Below are 22,946 nucleotides of genomic sequence, written 5' to 3'. Positions count from 1 at the left end.
CATTGATTCTTTTCATATGGATTTTCCCAAAGGCTCAGTTGTACTGTGCGAAGTTGATGATGCAATCTGGAGGGTTATCAATTAATTCTGCATTTGTTTAATATTTGTTTTTAGGAAACATATTCAACGCTAGGCATGGGACGATAACTGGTTGCAAAGTTTACCGGGGTTTGGAAAAATCAAGCTTTTAAAATTTTCTGTTATATCATTCCTATGGTACAAGTAGGCTAACGTTTTTTTTTGTTTTTTTTTTTAATTATGCTGTAAAATAAATCTGTGCTTTAGAAACTAATAATGATAGCAGAAGTCATTCATTTATTTTAATTATTTAGCCCGACATCTTTACTGTTCCAAAATACTATAACCGTTTCCTAAAATGAAATATATATATATATATATATATTGTGCTAAATGGGGGGAAGGGGGTGGGGGTTTACGCAGATATTTTAAAAAAAAACTTATTTTAGAGCAGTTATCACAATATCGTGATATTTTTCCAAGGTTATTATACCGTCAGAAACGTATACCGACCATTCAACACCATATTTAAAGAGTCAGAAATTGCAGCAAGAAATTTTAAAGGATCCACGTTTAAAAAAGGGTCTTTCAAATCGATCAGAGAACTTTTTGAGATATTAAGCATTGTCTTTTACATTAATGGAATAGCGACTTTTATTTATTGATATTCTTCACCTCCATTGAGCTGTTAAATATTTAGATTGAATCCTTAAGTGGATGAGCAGGACTTAAAAAAAATTAAAATAAATAAAAATATAAATAAAAATTGCTTGGACCTGAAAATTCTAAGAAGTAAATAAAACAATTATCGAAATATAAGCTGACAAGCAATTTAGGTCATTTCTGTCATTTTTATGACCTGCACTTGACATATCTACACTCAAAAAAAAAAAAGAAAAAAAAAGTTTGCCATTCAAACTACTTATTCAAAATAAGCTGAAACAACAATGCATACGTTTTTTGAGGGACAACTGAATTATTATATGATCAGTACACTTAAATTTGTAAAAAAAAATGATTAAATTAACTTAATTAGTTTCTGTTGGGAAAACCTGAAAAAATTGTGCAACAGCATTTTTTTGTAATCACCATTTATTTTCAATGCACAAAATATGCTTCCAGATTTCTCCTGTTGTCTTCCATAACGTCATACGGCTTTAGAATAATATAAGGATCAATGAATATTGCCATATTTTTCATTTTTGGGTGAGCTGTAATGTCTAATAGACCTTGAAATGATCACATGTGTCTTCCACCCTTTATCACACTGCATAAACACCAGACAAATGTGCAATGTTTAGCATACAAGCTGTTAAAAAAATGTAGCAAACATCATTAAAAAGGAGTAACGCTGTAACTGTCTTAAAGCATACCTGCTGGAGCAGGAGAGCATCTCTAAAAAATAATTTATTAAAACAACCTGGGTGTTGGCTTGGTCACATTCTCCTATCTTAACAACCTGGGTCTGTGAAGCCAGTAAACGTTTACTGTAAAACATATGCTTTTAATTAATCAACAGATGTTGCTATAATGCTGCAGGTTGCTATCTGTGATCGGTGTTGTTGATGGAACTCAGGCTGTCAGCCGTTAGCAGCTAAAAGACAGGACGTTCCCCAAAGCTGACAGCGCTTTGACCTGCTAATCTTGAGCACACAACAGCATTGAACTACCGTTACTTAGCCTTCTTTTTATGTCCTAGAAGTCATTACAAAAACAACGCATCTTTTACCTGTTCGGTTGTCTTATTGAATCTTTGCTTCTTCGGTCCTACCACCAGCTTTACTGCACTTTAATGTCGGCCATGTCGTGTTTTGATTGACACCCACGGCAGCCAAACAAATGTGGAAGAATCGGATGACGTTCTTCGAGCGGAGGGCGGGACGCCGCAAGAGCCAATCACAGATAGGGATGGACACACATGGAGCACGACGTTCGTTCACTTGTAAAGAGAATTTATCAAATGATGTACATTTCGTCTTGCCGCATAAACTATGATGTACAAAGAACATTTTCCCCTTTAGACTTAGCTATATGGGAGTTAACATATTATATAGATAGACTAACATTTATATAAACGTATATGGCAAACTACATATGTAGTTTGTCCATAGTTTTAATTCCTTTTTGAATCCACGAGGTCACTTTAAATGTTTTATATGTACAGTGGTGGAAAGAGTAACGTTAGCCTACTGAAAAATCACACTCAAGTAAAAAGTATCATTAATTGTCCAAAGATGTAGTGCAAGTAGAGTAAAAGTATCTGTTGTAAATATTACTTAAAAGTATTACCAAATAGTAGCCCTTTAAAGATACCCAAGGGTAGTGAGTCATGGGTATTACACTGTAAAAACTAAAGTTGATGCGTTTACATGCAGTTTTTTTCAGGGATGTGTAAACATAACATTCTGTAGTGCATTCAGTGATCTTCCTATAGAATTTTTGTTCTGAAAAATGTAAACAATTACAAAGGTCTTAATGTAATTCCTGTTTTACATTTTTATTTTCCATAGCTTCTGAGAATCCAAAAAGGTCCACATATTACTGAATAATGTTATGATAGCTGTTTTAATGTTAACATATGATTGAATTGCCTCTTGTTACGGTTATGAAATAGTATGATAAGAAGCAGGAAATGTTCATGGGCCAATGACATCACCACATCGAAATGGTTTATATTCGTTCGTTCGTTCTTTCCAGTTTTGTTCATTCACTCCTTCATTCATTTGTTTCTTTCTTCGTTCCTCTCTTTATTCATTCACTCATTTATTTGTTCCTTCATTCTTTTGTTTCTTCCTTCATTTGGTTCTTTGTTCATTTATTCATTCGTTCATTCCTCCCTTCGTTCCATAGTTTGTTCAGTCTTTCCTTGAATCTTTCCTTCATTCATTTGGTCCTTCAAACCTTCAATAGTTCAGTCCTTCCTTCATTAGTTCAGTCCTTCCTTCAATAGTTCAGTCTTTCCTTCTTTCTTTGGCCCTTCCTTCCATTTCTTGTTAGTCCCTTCCTTCATTCAGCCCTTTCTTCCATTCTTCATTTGTTTCATTTAGTGTTTGGCAATTTCAGCCATCATACATTCGACATTTGTCTCTTTCTCATCAGTGACATGCATTTTTAATGCTTCCAAAGGGTTTGCTGCATTTATGAAGCACCCATGATGTCTTGAGGTTGTTCAGCATGATGCGATTTACTTTCTATGTGCCATTTCATTGAACAGGAATCGCGGGACTGATTTTTTTAGCCGATCAACACAGACAAGAAAGACACGAAGTTGTCATGTTGAAGAAAACTAGTAGAGTAAAAGTAACGATACTAAAATGAACTCAAGAGAAAGTAAAAGTACACATTTTTAAAAAATACTTAGCAAATTAAGTAATTTGCACAGTAATTGGAGTATTTGTAAATTGTTACTTTATACCACTGCATATTTAAGACATCTTTAGCTAATACGAGAATGTAAAACTAACGTTAAATGTGTTAAATAATTAGTTTAATGATGTGAATGTCTTTAACATCCCTATTTTAATAAATTTCGGTTATTTTCAATTAGAATTGTAAAATATATATTCTAATTAAATTATTATTTTATTGATTACAATTAATTAATTGAATTAAATGTTATTATTTAAAATGCTTTTGTTCTGATTTACAGAATTTATACGTGTTTTACATTTGTCTTTATTATTGCATAAATTACTTTCTTGAGTTAAAAAATAAATAAAAATAAGACAAGATAGTAATCCTAATAATCAGTAAAATATCTCTGAATTTCTCTGAAAAACAAGAGTCATAAAAAACTATATTTATTTTTTTAAAATTGGATTTGTTTGTTTTGATTTTTTATTTTGGAAAATGTGTATTAACAAAATAAACATCATAATGTCTTTCAAAGAATATTATGTATTTATTATAATTTTTTATCATTGATTATTCAGGGGAGAACAGAATTATACATAAAACAGTATACAAGGGAATTAACAACAACAAATTATCGTATGTTGAAAAAAAAAATCAGCAGTTGAGATGTCTTAAGAGCTTTGGGACTACTCTGTATAAAAGTCAGGGAATCCTAAATAAAAAAATGTTTGGATCAATGAAAAATAGTTTACAATTTGGTAAAGTCAGCATACATTTTATTTTGTGGATGTAATCCTGCGAGATAAAATAATAATTTTTTGTCATTTTGCCCATTTCCAATAATCCAGAATTGCAATCCACAAATAAAATCATTTTATCAGTTTTATTAATATATGTATAATACACTTCAAAAAGTAATTAGAAAACTTGGGACCGAAACCGTTTCGTGTTACTACAATTGAAAAATAAATGAAGAATTGTTTCCGGCTACATATTACAAAACTAAATAAATAATTGCATTGATAATATCTATGTAATATTTTAAAATTTGTTTCTATTACTTTATTAGAAATTAAGTATTTTTTAATATCTGGCCAGATTTTTTGGGTGAAAAAATAATTGAGGGAATGCTTGTTTCCATTTAAACATTGCTTTTGGAAGAACACTTTTATCTGCAGTTAGGATTTTCCAACCTGAACTAACAACCTGAATGAGTCACCACCACTCACTTTTACTGCATCTTTTTCCCATACAATAAAAGAGTGAAAGGTGGATAAGTCTCATCGTTCTCTCTTTTTATTACAACGCCACCTGCCGTTAACAGCCTGAAGCTCCACTTGCTAACATCATGTTGTTGTACTAAATAACGAAGGTTAAGAAACTCATAAAGGAAATGAACGTATTTAATAATTAAATACATAAACTATTTTTTATTTGTGTCAAAATGCGCATAACTTCATCTATTAGTATTTATTAACATGATATGCCCCACTTTGACCAGTAGAGGTCATTCGTGTGGCAAAGAACTGTTTAGAATGAACTTCCGGGATGTAGTGTACGATAACTGTGATTTTCTACATGTCTAAACGAATACCAAAGTCCACAAACCTATGAGGTCTTCATCGACAACAATAAAATCAAAGAGTGATCTAAAGACCGTTCATAAACTCGCACATATTTATGGACGAGACCCCTTTCCCAGTCGTTGGTGTTGTGATTGCTGTAGTGTCCAGTTTTATCAATGGATCCACGTTTGTGCTCCAGAAAAAGGGGATACTGCGAGCCCGCAAATCAGGTATTTCACATCACTGTTCAGCCCCAAAGCAAAGTTAACCTTTATTATCACATTATTAAATTGACCACATATGTTATAACAGGTGGGACTTACCTGGCTGACTGTGTGTGGTGGTGTGGGACACTTGCAAGTGAGTAGTTCTCTAATATTATAATTAAGTTACTTTAATTATTGCCATTGTGGTATTATTGAAAGTATGAATCTATTTGTTTTCATAGTGATTGTGGGACAAATAGGGAATTTTTTGGCCTACAATGTTGCCCCAGCAGTTGTGGTCACACCTCTTGGTGCCCTTGGAGTCTTGTTTGGGTAATTTTCTTTATTGTATTGTCTAAATTGTTGTTGTCGTTTACTAAGTGGAATTCATTCAATACGGTTGTCTGGGCTTTCTCTAAATAACGGCAACGGCATAATTGTACATTTTGATCACATTTACTGTAAGCTCCTCTAACTGTGAGGTGATTCATGTGATTTTTGTCTTCTCATCGTTAATTAGTGCCGTTCTGGCATCCTGGCTCCTTCAGGAACATCTCGATCTCATAGGGAAACTTGGCTGCATTTTGTGCTGTTGCGGTGCAGTTGTGCTCATCATTCACTCACCCAAGTCTGAAAATGTCACATCAAGAGCAGAACTAGAGGAGCGACTGATGGACCCAGGTATGGAAAAACATCACTGATGGAGTCATGTTTCATATATTCTCAATGGTGGCCCAGTGGTTAAAGACATAGTCCACTCAAAATTCTGTCATCATCACTTACTCTCATGTAATTCTAAACATGCATGGTCAATTGCTTCAGTCTCATACAGCCAAATCTCAAATGTACTTCATAACTTTAGTGCTGTGTATAGGGCTGCACGGTTAATCGAAAAAAGATCACGATCTGATTCGACCCCCCTCGCGATTTTAATCCAGCATTTCTTTGATTTAGCCAATTATATTTGCAAGTTTTGGAGAAGATAATGATGAAAGAGTCATATTGTACTTATAAGGTATAATTCACCCCCAAACTTATTTTCTGTCTAAATGTAATGATGTATTTTCGGCTGCAAAATCACTCTTGACCTGACACTGTTTGTTTACTTTAGTGTTGTGCATGAAAATAAATGTTTAACAGTGTCGGTATAACTACTCTAGCCTATAAATAGTTGAATATATTGCATGAGGTAATCTGATAATAATGTTTCATTTTACCAGTGAACAAAATGGTCTAATAATGTTGTCATTGACAGATTGCAAGCATATTTCTCAAAAGCAATAATTCAGCTTTAGAATTATGAATAGTAGCATTCTGATGCCATCTTATTACAGTGCATTAACAACTAGGACAAATTTAAAGTCTACTCAAGTCCTCCATTCAAAAGTATACAAAATTTTGTGTTTTTAACCAACAGTAGACCTACACCTAGGCATATATATTGTTGTTTTACAGTACGTTTTAGAAATAATAATAATAATAATCTATGCATATTAACCTTTATTTTACATCTACAGAATTGTGAGAAAATCGTGATCTTGATTTTAAGCAAAAAAAAAAAAAAGGCGATTCTCATTTTAGCCAGAATCGTGCAGCCCTAATAGTGTATTTCAAGATGATCTTCTCCAGAACTCTGTAGTAACAAGTGATTATTCTAGTTACTGTTACCATTTACATTACGTTTTTTCACCCACAAAACTGCTGCTCAATAAATATTTTCTCTTTTCTGACCATTCTGTGTGAAGACGGTTGTATTTGAAAATCGCATTGCAGCAATTTCTGAAAATAATTAAATGAACACCAACAAATTTTATGTATTTATTTTGCCCTTATAGTTCACTGATAAGTTTTGAACAGTAAATATGCTCACATTACAAGTGAGAGATTTTTGAATGAAGGGTGCGTTACTTGAATTTAAAGTCATTGAAGGAAAAACACTGTATACTATCTATGATTGTTAATTGAACATCAACATTGATCAACTGAAATTAAAACACAGATTGCCTAAAACCAACAGTCACTTTTTTTCTTATGAAAAAAAAGAGAAAATAAATAACTTGCACTTTTGGAAACAAAATAAATACTTTTCAATGTTTCTCATATTAAAAGTGGAACATAAACAGTATCTCTTCTAAATAAAATTACTCTTGCATATCCTGTAAAAAATATTTTGAACAGTGCATTTCTTGCATCTTCTGTAAGCAAATTTTAAATAAAAAAAAGTTATTTTAATGTAATGGAAAGTATGCCATCTCGGGGCATCTTAGGTGCAGCTTTGTCAATCATCAATCTAGTGTAATGTAACACAAGGGAAGTAATTGAAAAAATTGACCTAGAAAAATGAGATTGATTATTGGTTCTGAATGTAAATAAGTGTAAGTGACTTTAAATTAGTTTTCTTTAATTCAAAGTCACTTACAGTACATCACCTTTCTTTCTCATTCTGACGCTCTTTTCTTCAGCAGACCATCTAGAACATGTTTACATGCCTAAGCGCATTGAGCTGCTGTCATGTGACTGGCTGATGTTTGTGTTAGGAGCTGTTAAAAATGGCCAGTGATTGTATAGTCTTTAAAATGATTGTATTTTATGTTCTGCAGAAGAAGAAAGCCATACAAATTTAGAACAACATGTGGATGAGAAAATGAGCACTAATTATAGTTTTTGCTACACTGTCCCTTTAAGAATGACTGGTAATACAAGACTAAGATTAATTGCAAAGTTATGGAAATCATTTAGTATCGTATTTTCGTGCAAATAATTTAACAGCTGTTTTTTTCCTGCAAATAATGTCAAGTAATTTACTTTGAACAAGAGCATCTGCAACTTGCTATACCTGATGAACAAAAGATGACATTTAAAGGTCCATTTGTTTTCTCTGAAATCTATTAGTCCCGCTTCATCGTCATTACAATAATTGATGTGTCGAGGGGCATATGATTAACTCTGTCTCATAATTTGTCCCATTCTGTGTTTTTGACATTTTAGTGTTTCAGGTGTACATCTCACTGGTGGTCATATTATTGATCATACTGATCGGCTGGCTGTCTCCAGCTCACGGAAAGTCCAACATTATGGTTTATGTGGGCATCTGTTCTCTCCTTGGGAGTTTCACTGTTCCCAGCAGTAAAGGTTTAGGATTGGCTGCTCAAGAGGCCTTCAGTCAAACACCTTCGAGTGACGGCAGAGCATTTTTCCTCTTCCTGGGGTTGCTGGGAGTTTTAGTAGTCAGTATTCTAATCCAGTTCACCTTTATCAACAAAGCCTTGGAGAACTTCAGCTCTAACATGTTTGAGGCCATTTACTATGTGACTTTTACCTCCTGTGTCATCCTGGCCTCAGCTGTTCTTTTCAGGGAATGGACAGCACTTGGCATTGTGGACTGTTTGGGTATTTTGTGTGGTTTCGTTACAGTATCAGTGGGTGTTGCCTTATTGCGCATTTCTCAAGAAGCTAAACTTACTTGGAGCCAAACCAAAGATAAAGAGAACTAACTAATTTTGTGTAAATATTTTTAACAGTAACTGGAAGTGGACTTGATGTGTTAACAGTAACTTCTGTAGATCCTTATGAGGGATATTTTCATCAGTTGATCATACCTTTTGTTTTTTTTAAAATGGGATTGATATTGATTATAAGGCATTAAATGTAACTCACTAATGGATAATTTATTTTTAAGATATATTTTCTTTCATAAATATGCTTTTATTTATTTTTAATCATGATTAAATGAAATTTTAAAACTCAGATTTGTGTTATCTCTATACTTTTATTATATATATTTGTTTATTTTTAACAAACAAAACATAAATATGTTATCCTTATCCTATAAATAAACACTTACAATGTTTGTCCTGGAAAATTGTGACCGTTTTGGTCAGTCTACCATTAATTATTCAATGTAATTGTAAGCATGGCATGACGGACAGCAGGGGCTGATTTCCTTACCTTTGTACACAGCAATTGGCTTCCTAGTCGATGGACTCCATCCTGATCCCGTACCACAGGAGAGGGAAAATAATTCCATTCCCATTTGTGAGTTATTTTTATGAATTCCACCATGGAGTACTCATTGCATATATAGTTGATCTATTTGTTTTCTTTTTATCATTTTCTTTTAAAACATTTTATCAGCTGTGGTTGTTTGCCGAATGAAACCCGGACCCGATTTAGATAGGGTGCGTGCGTACGTGTTCAAGATGCCGCCTCCGTAAATTTGATCAATGTTAACTCACGTATGTTTATAGTTTACATTGTACATTGTTTTATTGATCTGTGGGAAATACGATAGTTTTATTGCCATAAAAGATTCTTTGAGTTACTGCACCCGACTCAACATTTGTAACTACTGAACGTAACTCGAAGTACGTAGCTAGTTCAACAACTAACGTTACTCATATACTTTAAACACCAATAAAGGAGAGGGGGATTTGACATATTCTTAGCTAAAACAAGTTTTTATTTTCCAATGATGACAAAGTATTACTTTATATTTGGCTACAACGGGTGAATGGAAGACTTTTAGACAGGACGTAAGGTGACAGACCAATCAAAAGAGAGGTTCGGTTCTGCGCATGCGCACACTGATCATATTTTACTGTACCGCTGCAGATCCGACTCAGTGCATTTAAATCGGCTCTTTTGAACAATTCATTTCGAAGCAAACCCAAAGTCATTATTTCACATGATTATTTGCGAGATCCTAAAACCCTGTCAGTAAATGCATTTAGTCTGAACAGTCATGTAGAACCTAAATAGAATTTGCTTTAACACAAATATCATATTTTCCCAGACTTAATTCCAAAGGACTTAAGAGAATAAATGTGCACTTTTTTATTATGTTAATGACTCATATTTTGTTAATAATTACCTTTACATTAGCTTTTCTGTTTGTGATCACTGGTAACTAAAATAAAAGATTCAGTTTGATCCATGGGTGAAGTGTTCGGATTGTTTTTTAACCGGTTCAATTTATTCGTTGAAAAGATCCGACTCACAAGAACGATTCTCTCGCGAATCGGAACATCGCTATGGTGTAGGAGGATCTGAACAGGCTCGCGTCAACATCGCGTCTGAATTCATGGTGGCGAGAAAAATGTGAAAGTCAAATCCTTGAAATCTCAGTGACCGGACAGAATGTCGAGCTGATTGCTGGAATACAGCTAGGTACTCTCAATGACTTCGTGACTTCCGTAAACCACGCGTGTGTTTTTGCTTTGAATTACGATGCTAATTGGCTAGGCTATCCGGCTGGGTTTGGCTGTATGAATAAGGTAATTGTCATGCTGTCATGTCAAGAAGATCTCGCCTAATGTCGCGACAACGAAATGCTCACCCTTAAGATAGAGAGCTGCTTTACAATTGAGAAAAATAAGACATGGGATGTTGTACGAGTCAGTGTTCATCCTAAATTATACTGTAAAGTTTGCTGGATCAGCTGTATGCTCATGTCTCGCGCCTTAAAGCGATAGTTTACCCAAAATTACAATCCTGTCATTATTTACTCACACTTATGTTAAGACATTACTTTCCCTTTTTCTGTGGACAGTACTTAATATACTTGTAACAATCTCAGTTAGGAAAACTGAAGGGTAACGACGGGAAGAAAATGAATCTTTATCTCTGGGATGAATGATCAATACTGATAATGTTTCTTTCATGTCAACATGTGTAGAAGGACTTCGAGCCGGCGTGGTTTATAGCGTCATTTATTGCCCTGCTTATGTCATCATGCAAGGCAGCTATTGTTCATCCTGTCGTGTCTTCATTCCTCGTCTGAACGGTGTGTGTATGTGTTGTCATGAATGTAACCTCTGGTCTTATGAGCTGCAATGTGTGTGGTGTTGCCTCTAAAAATGGTAGGATTCAGATTTACATTTACTCACAGCTTGAAACTTTTTACATAATTGTGACATTTATTTCTCCACAGGTTTTGCAGTTGGCCAGGACTGTTCCTCTGGACTGAATCTTTTGTGCGTGTATGTCAATGTGACCAGAGGAAACTTAACCAACGGCACTATGGGTCAAGACAGAGGAAAATACGATTTTTATATAGGCCTGGCTTTGGCCATAAGCTCCAGTATATTTATTGGGGGTAGCTTCATCTTAAAGAAGAAAGGACTCCTTCGTCTGGCCAGAAAGGGCTCTATGCGGGCAGGTTTGTTTCTTTGTGTAATCCTTCAATCTCATAGTGTCGGTAACACATATGCAACTTTGTCAGAGAGGTTTAACTGGTATAGGTGGGATGTTTTGTTGGCACATACCTGTTCGGTAGATGTCATTGTTTAAACTTAAGGGTGCAGCACAGTTCAGATCACTTCCCACAATTTATATTAATCATTAACTCCGTTTCCATGTCATTGACTCTAACATACTCTGACATTTAACCCTGTATGAACTCGTGTCGACTGTTTTATTGTTGTAAGGGTAACTATAATTGAACGCTTTTCACTTCTATTAAGTCTCAAAGGTGTTTGTTGTTTATTCTAGTTCTGTATTTTGTAAGGGATTAGGATCATTTAGTTGACAATATCATGAGTGCAACTGTTTTAATCAACTGATGTATTTAAGTACCTCAGCCAGGTTCATTAAAAATAAAAATTAAGGTGTTTAAAACTTAATTATACCTTTTTTAAATCAAACAAACAACAAATGTTATAGTAGGCTTTCAGATAGACGTTGATAAAAGACATCATGAAATACATTTAGCATTGCAATGATTATGTGCACTGATGTTTTGTTTTCAAAAAAAATTAAACCAGCAGTTACGCGTTTGGAAAAATTAAGTTCTACTTCTTTCATTAAATACATTTTACTTAATATTAAAGTGCCATGTACTGTAGTGTAGATAATGTACTATATTAATACAGGGTGTCCACAGGGTCTTAAAATCAGAAAATGTCAAATCTATTTATAACTGATATTATAGTCTGTTGAGCATACATTTAGTTTATTACATTTTTGAAGTTTTTTTAGTTTTTTATTTCTTTTTTTTTTTTTTTTGAAGTTATGTAAAAAAAATACAGTATATACAACTGGGGTCTTCTTGTTTTGGCACATTTAAAATATGTGGCTAAGAAATAAATTTGAATGAATTTTTTGATTGGGCAAGTAAAATTATAATAATATATTATTATTTTTTTGCGGGTTGCCCTATATGTGTCTGAAATTTCATTCTTGATGGTCTTAAATATGACTTGGTGAAACCTGCAGAAACCCTGTATTAGGTCAGTGCAGATTTAAAAAACTTGAATTTGGATTGGATGTATAACTTTTTCTTTTTACTTTCACAAATGTTCAAAAGTTAGTTTTTTTTGAGCAAAACTTATTTAATTCTCTAGCGATGCATTATGTTGATTACTGGTGACTGACAATCTTTAATGTTTTTTTCATTAAACAATAAAAAATATGAAGTTTCCACCAAAAATATTAAGCATTAAAGCACTATTGTAACTACTAATAATTCAGCTTTACCATCACAGTAATAAGTTGCATTTTTAATTATAATTTTCTTCAGTTGTCAAAAATATAATGCAATATTTCAGTTTTTAGCATTCTAAAAATAAACAAGCTTGATGAACGTGAGACATCAAAGTAATTAAAAAATATCCTACCAACTGCAAACTTACTATTCACTGAAAAAAAAAAAAAAAAGTCCTTCATGTTCTCCCAACATAAACCAATTAGGTTAACTTAATTTTTGTGGTTTGAACATAAAACAATTAAGTTGTCCCCCAAAAACTCAAGAATTGTGTTTATTCGGCTCATTTTAAATTAGTTTGAACAAACTGCAAACGTCATTTTTAAAAATCTGTAGTTAAGAGAATATTGATCCTCTATTTAGCAAAATACAAATTTCTGTGTTGGTAAACTGTGACGTTAATTTTTCTTTCCGTAGCAGTTTAGTTATTTGTATTTTAACAGTTAAAATCATTTCTGAGGAATTGTAGTTTTTGTATAATCAAATAGTAATGAGTTTTTGCAGCAGATTTTGGTGAAATATAATGTATTTCCAGCAGGGTATGCCCATGTTTGAAATGCAATGCAACTGTATTGTGAAGTAATGTTAAAATGTTAATCAACTTGCTTTTCAGGGCAAGGAGGTCATGCATACTTAAAAGAATGGCTTTGGTGGGCCGGCCTGTTGTCAAGTAGGTGACACAGATTAAACTACTGCTGATGTGCACTATATATTTATCATGTTTTGTGGCTGAGCTCGTTAGAAGTAACTTGCTTTTATGTGCGCTTTGACAGTGGGGGCCGGTGAAGCTGCCAATTTTGCTGCATATGCCTTCGCTCCCGCCACCCTCGTCACTCCCCTCGGCGCTCTCAGCGTGCTAGTCAGGTTTGTAAACTTTTGCTGCATTTTTCTGATTATTGAAAACCTGTTGGATTTTAGTGGTCCAGAAAGCGGAAAGAATAGCAGAAATGCAACTTTGCTTGAGACTGTGGACATTGCTGTCTCTCACTGAGTGCTATAGTGTGATTCATGTTGGAGGTTTAGCAGTTCCGTGTGGTTTCCTTTTTGTATATTGAAAGGAAGTACAAGCATCAGCTTCACAAAGTGCTACATATTTTGAATATTTAATGTCAAAGTCTTAAAGGTGTTAAGTTCTCAAAAGGACAAATCGAGCTAAAACACAAGACTTAAGACGCCTGTTTCAGTACAAAGCAAACAATCAAAATGAGCATTATTAAACTTTTTGTTTTTTTCTATATCATTTGGCATAAAAATTATCTTTAAAATAACAGTGTTCCAAATTTTCTAAAAAAAATAATAACCTTTTACATTAGAACATGGTTACTTTTAGTGTGATTTTAAACTTAAAATGTCATTTGAGATTTGTTTTATGAAGATATCATTTTTAGGTATGTGCATCTTAAAACATTTTGTAGTTTTGAAAATCCTTATACAGTAAATTGGACATTTGTTGTGAACAATAAGCTACCTTCAAAAAAATAAATAAAATAAAATCGAGAGCCCCTAAAATAGATGTTAAATATGCAATCTCTAAATTATCTCCTTAATAATTTCATATATATATACTCGCTGGTCACTTACATGAACCTTACTATTAGTGAGATGGATCCACTATTGAGTTCAGAGCTACTTTAATGAGATATTTAACCCAAATAAATAGTTTACTCACTGTTGTTTCAAACCTGTTTGTCTTTGTCTTTCTTCTGTTAAACACAACAGAAGATATTTTGAAGGAAGTTGAAAACTATTAACTTCCTTCTATTTTCAGCTGTCTTCAAAATATTGTCTTTTGATTTCATTCTCCTTCGGCTTAGTCCCTTGTCCATCAGGGATCGCCATAGCGGAATAACCCGCCAACTATTCCAGCATATGTTTTATGCAGCTGCCCATGCACAACCCAGAAATGGGAAACACCTATACATTCACACATGCACTCATAAACTAGGGCCAATTGTGTTTACCCAATTCACTTATTGCACATGTCTTTGGACTGTGGGGGAAACCGTAGCACCCAAAGCAAACCCACACGAACACGAGGAGAACATGCAAACTCCACACAGAAATGCCAACTGACCCTGCCGGGACTCAAACCAGTGACCTTCTTGGTGTGAGGCAACAGTGCTAACCACTGAGCCACCGTGCTGCTGTCTTTTGTGTTCAGCGGAAGAAAGAAACTCGTGGACCACTTGAGGGAGAGTAATTAGTGAGTCAGTTCTCACTTTTGGGTGAACTATCCCTTTAATGCTGTGTGGCTTAGATTCAAGATACTGTAAAAACATTCCTTACAGATTTTGGATTATGTTGAAATGATTGCTTCTCATAGTTTCTTCCGAATCGTAGGCTACACATCCAGGATGCAAATCTCCCATTACACCTCCAATCTAAAGGTGCTCTATTTGATTGAGGTCTGGTGCTTTTGCAGGTCATTTGAGTACAGTGAATGTATTGTAACGTGCAGTAAACCACTCTGAGATCATTTAACTTTTGTATAATTCTGCTAGAAGTAGGTAAGTCAAGGTTGGTACACTAATCATAAAAAAATGAACTCAGCCTGCAACAATACAGAGATAGGCTGTGGATTTTAGTTTGGTACTAAAGTGCTCTAAATATGCACAGGGTGTCTGTGGGGTCATAAAAAGTATTAAAAGTTGATAAATCAATGTAGAGAAATGTAAGGCCCTTAAAAAGTCTTAAATGCTATTTTGCAGGGCATTACATTTTACATCATTTTTGATAATGCAATGTATGGTTGTATGATAAAGTTAGCCTGAATTAAATCTGCAAATATCAGGATGCTGTATAGTTTATGAAATCAATCAAATCCTGCTAGATTTGACATCATGCTGCTTTGTTTACTGCAGTAATCAAGGCAACACCATTACTTCTGCAGTTTTATAGGAGCCAACCTGCTAAATTAACTAGATTTAATATATTTTTATTTAGTATATGAATATTGTTTTAGTTTTAGATTAATTTCTTACAATAATATACATTAAATATACTTTAAGTTTTATAGAATTTTGCCAGTGTTTCCTGTTGAAAAGTGGTTATAAGGTCTTAAAATGTATGGAAAGAATCTTAAAAGGTCTTTAATTTCACTCTCTGATTCCTGTATATTCCTGTATAGCTTTAACCACTTATAAAAAGTCATTCTCTTCTGACCTCTACAGCAAAGCATTTTTTACCCACAGAACTGCTACTCACTGAATATTTGTTTTCTTTTCAAATCATTCTTTGTAAACCCAAGAGATTAGCGTGAAAACCCCAGTAGATCAGGTCATCTGACACCAACAACCATGATTACATGATTCAAAATCACTTTTTTTGCTCAGTTTAAATTTTAGAAGGTCATTCTGAACATGTCTAAATTCCTAAATGCATTGAGTTGCCATGTAGTAGATATTTGTGTTCATTCAGTATGCACTGATATGGAACTTTTTGTAACATAACCGGTAACTATATAGATTTGGAAGCCAATAGTCGATAAATATGCATTTTTCTAAATTTTCTGCACGATTGAAAAAACAAAGGGCAAACAGATAAAGCGAACAACTGTTATTATTTCACCTTAACTTCAGAATAGCTTAAACTCATATCTGAACTTTTTAAAATAACTATTCAATTCTAGGGCCAACTTTGTTTTATTTAAATAAAAGTTATTCCCAAAATAAAACATAAATAAATCAACTAAACCATTGTACAACAAACAAAATTGAAATAGTGTCCAGTAAATCACTAGTAAAATGATAAAAAAAAGTGTCAGGGAGTAAGCATGTGAAGTAAAACAGCCAAAGGAAATAATACAATATTCATTGGTTTAAAAATATCCAACTGATTGTGATGTCTGACCTAGAACTAGGGCTGCACAATATTAGAAAAAAAACTGACAGTGCGATATTTTGTTTTTCTGCACCATACATTGTGATATGAATGTAATTACATAAAAGATTACTTAAATAAGTCTACCTGTAAACAATTCATACATCTGCATAAAACATAATAAAAAATTGCAAGCTTAATCAAATAACATTGTGTTGTCTTCATTGTATAAATAATTAAATATAAATTAATCATTGTTAAATTGAATTTCTTGGTTTAAATTCGCTTGATATTTTTGTTACAGTTCTATTCACTCTATTAGGGCTCAAATTTGTGATGGCTTCACAAATCACGTTCTGAAACGTGGTTCCAGGTCATTACAATCACAACACAAGGTTGCAGATCCTGCAATGTGACTATTACAGTTGCTCACATTGCGATAGCGATGCCAAAACAATATATTGTGCAGCCCTACCTATAACAATAATATTAAAAATAGCATTTATCGGCTGATATCAACTCGGCAATATGCGTTATCTATTTCATGCATCCCTGGTTGTTAATGAGTGGCTGAACTAGTGTTCCTAATAGTGGCCAGTGAGTGTGTGTTCATAATAGTGAGTATTACTATTTTTGGAATTATCCCTATTAAGTACGTATGGATGTTCTAGATATTCAACTATTATATATACACCTTTGTCTGCTGATCTGTGAATATCTGAAAAGTGTCTGTAATAAGTCATGAAGTAAGTTCAAAAGTTGTTCAAACATAAATGAAAATTTAGATGACTTGAGGGTGAGTAAATATGATGATTAATCTGAATTAAAGTGTGGCTGTTTTTGCAGTGCGGTACTGTCTTCGTACTTCCTGACAGAGAGGTTAAACCTGCATGGGAAGCTGGGCTGTCTGCTCAGTATCCTGGGCTCAACTACCATGGTGATCCACGCACCTCAGGAGGAGGAGATCGACAGTCTCAAGGACATGGCCAAAAAACTGGTTGATCCAGGTAAACTATGACATGTGGAAACAATGAAGGATCTCCTGGAATGCAACTTTCTTCTTTTTGTTGTTTTTTGTTTTTTATGCAACTCAGCAGCGCAAATAGAAACACGTAATGGAGAAGTTGAGTTGTTGTGCATTCGATAAAATATAAAATAGGCTAATGGAAATGTGCTTGCAGTTAATAAGACAGTGAATAAGGTGAAAAAGAAAGAAGTCTTTAATGCTCACCAGGGCTGCATTTATTAAATCAAATAAAGTAATAGTATTACTTTCATTATCAGAATTAAAATCATATTTTTTTTCAGTGTTCATTTAGATTTTTTGATCAAGAAATATTTCTTTGGCTTACTAATAATGTTTTACAATTATTTGATGAGTAAACTGCTAAAAAAAGTAAAGTCTTTAAACTTGTCACATTTTCTGTGAGTAATACATACAACTAGAACAAAATTATTTCCTACTGACTTCTTTTGGAAAATACTTTTTTTTTTTTTTTTTTTTTAATTGAGACAGTGCTGCAGTCATCCATGTCTGACTAAGGCGGCGTTATCATTGTATTTTAAAGGCATTGGGTTTGCAGTCCTTAAAGGTTTCAACAAAACATCTAAATCACAAACAACCCCCGGTATGAGCTTAAGCAAAGATTACAGTGGCAGAAAGTTCAAGCAGCACTTGCTCACGACAACTAGTCACATGTAAACATTCTTACACGTTTTAACTCTCAGCAGGAAGATCAGAGACTGGCAAAACCACCTCACTGGAAACTAAATTGAATCTAAACTGTACCATCCTCTTTACTTAAAGGATTAGTTCACCCCAAAAACATATTTTTTTAATAATTACTCACCCTCATGTAATTTTAACCCACCTGAGATCTTCACTTATCCTCAAAAAACAAATTAAGATATTATAGATGAAATCTGGGAGCTCTCCCATCCATAGAAAGCAATGGTTCTGACTCATTCAAAGTGAAGAGACCGATATCCTCTAAATATGCTTTCAGTGGTTCGATCAGAGCTATGAGAAAACTTTTGTGCACAAAAATTCCTTAATTCAACAGTTTCTTCTCTTCAGTGTCAATATAGGGTGCGTGTTCATGTGTGGCACTGTGTCATTTGCTCATGTATTTCCTTGGAAAACCCCTGTAATTTGTTTCAAACGGTGGAAGTCACACACGAGCATCCGGGGTACGCACAAAGACTAATAAAATTAGTAGAATAAAGCACTGAGAAGCATCTTTTGAATATGATTGCGATTTTGTTTTATGTGCTCACAAAAATATTATTTAAGGCTGATAATATTCCAGCTTGATTGAACCACTGAAGAAGACAAAGAACAGTTTTGATAGTTTTCTATTACCGTTTCTGGACTATTGAATGAATCCGGACCTAGAGCTATCTATGGAGGATGAGGGAGTTCTCAGACTTTATCTAAAATGTCTTCAATTAAATTTGATGATGAGTAAACGTCTTAGAAGTTTGGAACAACATGAGGATAATTACTTTAAGTATGTGTCTATACTCACAGCAAAGTGTGTAGCAACATAAAACAAGCTCTTCCATCGAAGACAATGATAATTTAAATCAAAAGCCCGCACTGTCATTACCCTGACCATTTTTTTTAACCACCATCTCGGATCCCTCTTGAACAGGAGTGCCCCACCTCAGTCATAGAGGGCTGGTGTCAAGCATAGTTTAGCTTCAGCTTCCTTCAACACACTTATCTGGAAGACAACCCCCCCCCCCCCCCCCTCCTCTGATTTTTTTTTCCAGCCTTAGCGGCAGGCCTTTATTTTACACAGATCTACCAACTAACTACCTGTGGTGTTCTTTCAAGAACAAATCTCGTGACTGCAGTATTAGAAGATGAGATCGCATTTATGTTAAAGCCTACGAGCATGCGGATCTCTTTGCTTGTGTGCCGATTTCCTCTGCTCTAGCACAAAACTTTTTCCACACCCCCTCAAATTAAATGAAGTGTGATTTATGTAGTTTATGTAACGAGTACGTCTCCAACATTTATTTTTTGCTAGGAATATTTATGAATGTCTCCAATAGGCCTACAGAGCGGGATTAATGCGTCCTAAAGTGAAGTTAAATGGCTATACATCGTGTTTGCTGGCCTCACGCATCATGCACCTGTCTGTCAGTCAGCATGTCACCTTAAAGGGTTAAACAACGCACAGCACTACTACGGTTACAGAAAAGTTTGCGCTGTTATAATTCACTTACCCTTTAATAAGTTTTGGTGCGATTATCACCCGCTTTTAAAAAAATTAAATGTTTTAAATAAAAAGCTGTAATGTATCTGTGGCGGGATGAATTTTGGCGTGCCGCCTCGCCATGGAAGAATGAATGTAGTGGAAACCATGGATGTTTTATCAGCATAACTTAAACATTCTTAAATGTATAATCCCACACCTCACATTTTTGAACCGTTGCATACAGAAATACTTGTGTTGCTAAAATAAATGTTACTTCAGGGATTCTTCTGTTATGTTAAAAATAACTAATCAAATTTCTTACCTTCTCTTCCAGGCTTTGTGGTGTTTGCGACAGCTGTCATCATCATAGCTCTCATATTCATCTTCGTATTGGGTCCTCGCCACGGCCAGACCAACATCCTGGTCTACATCACCATCTGCTCTGTGATTGGGGCCCTGTCCGTCTCCTGCGTCAAAGGATTGGGCATCGCGATTAAAGAGGCCATCGCTGGGAAGCCAGTGTTGCGAAACCCACTGGCCTGGCTGCTGCTTCTGAGCCTAATAGCTTGTGTTAGCACGCAGATCAACTACCTGAACAAAGCGCTGGACATCTTTAACACGTCTCTAGTGACGCCCATTTACTACGTGTTCTTCACCACCTCGGTGCTCTCCTGCTCTGCCATATTGTTCAAAGAATGGGAGCACATGGGCGTCGATGACATCATTGGCACCTTGAGTGGCTTTGTTACAATTATCGTGGGCATTTTCCTTCTGCATGCCTTTAAGGACGTTAGCATTAGCTTGGCGACTCTGGCTGTGTCCATCAGGAAGGACGAGAGGAATGGCCCTGTATCCAACGGCATGGCGGCTCACAACCACTCCAATTACGAGCTGCTACGTAATGAAGTCACAGAGGACTTTGAGGACCGAGAGCCCGGGTTGCCTTTCGACAGCGTTTCCAGAAGAAACGGCACCATGACGGTCTCTTAGGTTCAAGGAGGAACCCAGAGAAAATGTTTCAGCTGCTCTGTGGACATTTAGTGTTTTTATTTTCCTTTTAAGATATGAAATAAAACCTAAGACAATCAACTCTAAAAGCAAAAAAGAAAAGAAAGAAAAAACAGATGGACCAATCGATTGTACTAAAGGTTTTGTTTTTTGTTTGTTTTGTTTCAGATTAGACTACATGGTATGCTTCATCTCATTCCTCATGTAGCACTGTAAATATACAACTGTACGTTTTTAAGAGACTTTTGTTATATTTTATGTACAGATATCTGTATTTACATGCACTGAGTTTCTTTCTACGAAATCGTAGTTGCTTTGAATTTGTAATAAAGTCATAAAAGGGTACTGACCTTGAGAAGACCTTGTCAGTTCATCAACAGTGAAATAGGGTATATGCCGAGCTAGTGCTGTTCCCATGCTGATACACTTCCGGTTACCTGTTATTGTAAACTTTTTCCCATTTTACACGGTTCCTTATACAGCATCGATGTTGTGATGTCATTAAAATACACTCAGTTAAATAAACTTTAGCATTTATTTAGTTGTTCGAGCGTAAAACGAGACAAAAAGCTGTTTACTCGCACGCGCCCGTCAGAATCAGAAGGCTAACGCAGAAATAAATGCTCATATTATAAAGATATGGCGGGGAACATGTAATTTAATGCAGTGCTTCTTGTACAATCTGAGACCCAATTTATAACGGATATCATTTAGCTAGTGGAGATCGCTGATTTTTTAAAGAAAACAGACCTTAAACGCGACGGATTTTGCATTGGCATTCAATTCGCCGGAAGCGCATAACCCAGGTTAATGGCAAATTAAAAGTCCTATTAGCATGCTTCGGCATATACTCCATTAATCTACTGTAAATTGATAGCTAAAAAGACTATATATAAATAGTAGTGTAGATCCAAAAGTTGTTTTCTTCCAGCTAAAAACCTCTTGAAGTTTTACACCCGAAAATAAGGGTAAAACGTTTGAAGTCTTATGACAGTTTCTCACATCAACCAGAGGTGAGTTAATGCTAGCACATGAAAATCCATTACATTATTGTCTAATTATGCCATTATGAAACGGCAAAATTTGGTCAACGAGAGTAAAATTTAAACAAAGATACAAACAAATTGAGCTACAATGAGTGATTGTTGGTGTTCTAGCGGCTGTACATTTTTTATTATCTTTCTCTACGTTTCTTTGTGGCTTTGACGAGTCACGCAGTTATGATGACTAAAGTTACTCCGCGCCCGGGAAAATAGTCCCAATATAAACACTCATCGTAGAGATTTTGGGACTATATTATTAAATGACGTTCTCTGCCGGGAACAGGAAAAAGACTCGACGAAGCAAGAAAACTATTTGTGACCAGACTGAAATAACGACATAATAATATGTGCACTATCAATACAGATTGCGAATTATGCTTTATATTTTGCCTGTATAAAATGAGGTCGTCTTGTCACAAAACATTAATGAAATATCGACAAGCACGTTTCTAGTTCATTGCAAGCCCTAAGTCTCAGGTGAGTGTGTAATTTGTATTTTTTATAACATGGCTACTTAGTTGAAGACAAATGATTAGCCCCTCTGAAAGGAAATATATTTAAAGTACCGTCTGACGGAATGAAGGTTTTCCCAGCAAATGTAATCAACCGTTTTATAACCAATTTCTTTTGACTTTGACGATGACAGTACACAATATTTTACAATACACTTTTAAGTATTCAACAAAGTGCAATTCAATGGCTTAATTGGGTTGAACTCATATGACAAGTCGTTTACAGTCATCGGCCACTTTATTAGGTACAACTACTTTATTACTGTCCAACTACTATTTAACGCAAATGTCTAATTTGCCAATCACATGGCAGCAACTCAATGCATTTTAGGCATGTAGACATGGTCAAGACAATCTGCCGCATTTTAAACTGAGCATCAGAATTGGGGAAAAAAGGTGGTTTAAATGACTGTGGCATGGTTGTTAGTGCCAGACAGGGTGGTCTGAGTATTTCAGAAACTGCTAATTTATTATGTACAACCATTTTTAGGGTTTACAGAAAATGGCCAGCAGTTCTGCGGGTACAAATGCCTTGTTGATGTCAGAGGAGAATGGCCTGGCTGATTGAAAGGCAACAGTAACTCAACCACTCATTACAACCAAGGTATGCACAAGAGCATATCTGAATGCATAACATGTCAAACATTGTGGCGCATGGGCTACAGCAGCAGAATACATTGACCAAAATTAGACAATAGAAGATCAGAAAAACTTTGTCTGGTCTGGTGAGTCTTG

The 22,946-nt window shown here is 34.9% G+C and overlaps 3 protein-coding genes across 7 annotated transcripts in view; 2 read left to right on the top strand and 1 right to left on the bottom strand.

Moving 5' to 3' along the window:
• Nucleotides 1-1,831, bottom strand: part of herc2 (HECT and RLD domain containing E3 ubiquitin protein ligase 2) — a 97,540-nt gene extending 95,709 nt beyond the window's left edge. For both annotated transcript variants that reach the window (XM_073954340.1, XM_021477196.2), the window contains exon 1: nucleotides 1,748-1,831. The gene's annotated coding sequence lies outside the window, so the exon portion shown is untranslated. The remainder of the gene's footprint in view (nucleotides 1-1,747) is intronic.
• A 3,066-nt stretch (nucleotides 1,832-4,897) lies between these two features.
• On the top strand, nucleotides 4,898-8,890 carry nipa1 (NIPA magnesium transporter 1). The gene is given in 5 exon segments (NM_001006062.1): nucleotides 4,898-5,167; nucleotides 5,250-5,297; nucleotides 5,386-5,476; nucleotides 5,664-5,824; nucleotides 8,132-8,890. Coding segments are annotated over 5 exon segments (921 nt in total). The 5' UTR covers nucleotides 4,898-5,052; the 3' UTR covers nucleotides 8,638-8,890.
• Nucleotides 8,891-9,100: 210 nt separating this feature from the next.
• Nucleotides 9,101-21,012, top strand: nipa2 (NIPA magnesium transporter 2). Of its 4 annotated transcripts, none has more exons than NM_213125.2 (6): nucleotides 9,101-9,178; nucleotides 11,073-11,300; nucleotides 13,237-13,293; nucleotides 13,397-13,487; nucleotides 17,289-17,449; nucleotides 19,983-21,012. In NM_213125.2, exons 2-6 carry the CDS (start codon nucleotides 11,162-11,164, stop codon nucleotides 20,636-20,638), a joined length of 1,104 nt encoding a protein of 367 aa, NP_998290.1. In that variant the 5' UTR covers nucleotides 9,101-9,178; nucleotides 11,073-11,161; the 3' UTR covers nucleotides 20,639-21,012. The 4 variants fall into 4 exon arrangements, with proteins under 4 accessions (NP_998290.1, NP_001257465.1, XP_005166033.1 ...); NM_001270536.1 differs by lacking the exon at nucleotides 9,101-9,178 and adding an exon at nucleotides 10,171-10,309; XM_005165976.2 differs by lacking the exon at nucleotides 9,101-9,178 and adding an exon at nucleotides 10,179-10,416 and having other exon boundaries at nucleotides 19,983-21,006.
• The last annotated feature ends 1,934 nt before the right edge of the window (nucleotides 21,013-22,946 follow it).

This window comes from Danio rerio, chromosome 6 (assembly GCF_049306965.1).
Source record: "Danio rerio strain Tuebingen ecotype United States chromosome 6, GRCz12tu, whole genome shotgun sequence".
Lineage (NCBI taxonomy): Eukaryota > Metazoa > Chordata > Actinopteri > Cypriniformes > Danionidae > Danio > Danio rerio.
The sequence above is the reverse complement of the archived record's forward strand: the minus strand, read 5'-3'. Positions and strand labels throughout refer to the sequence as shown.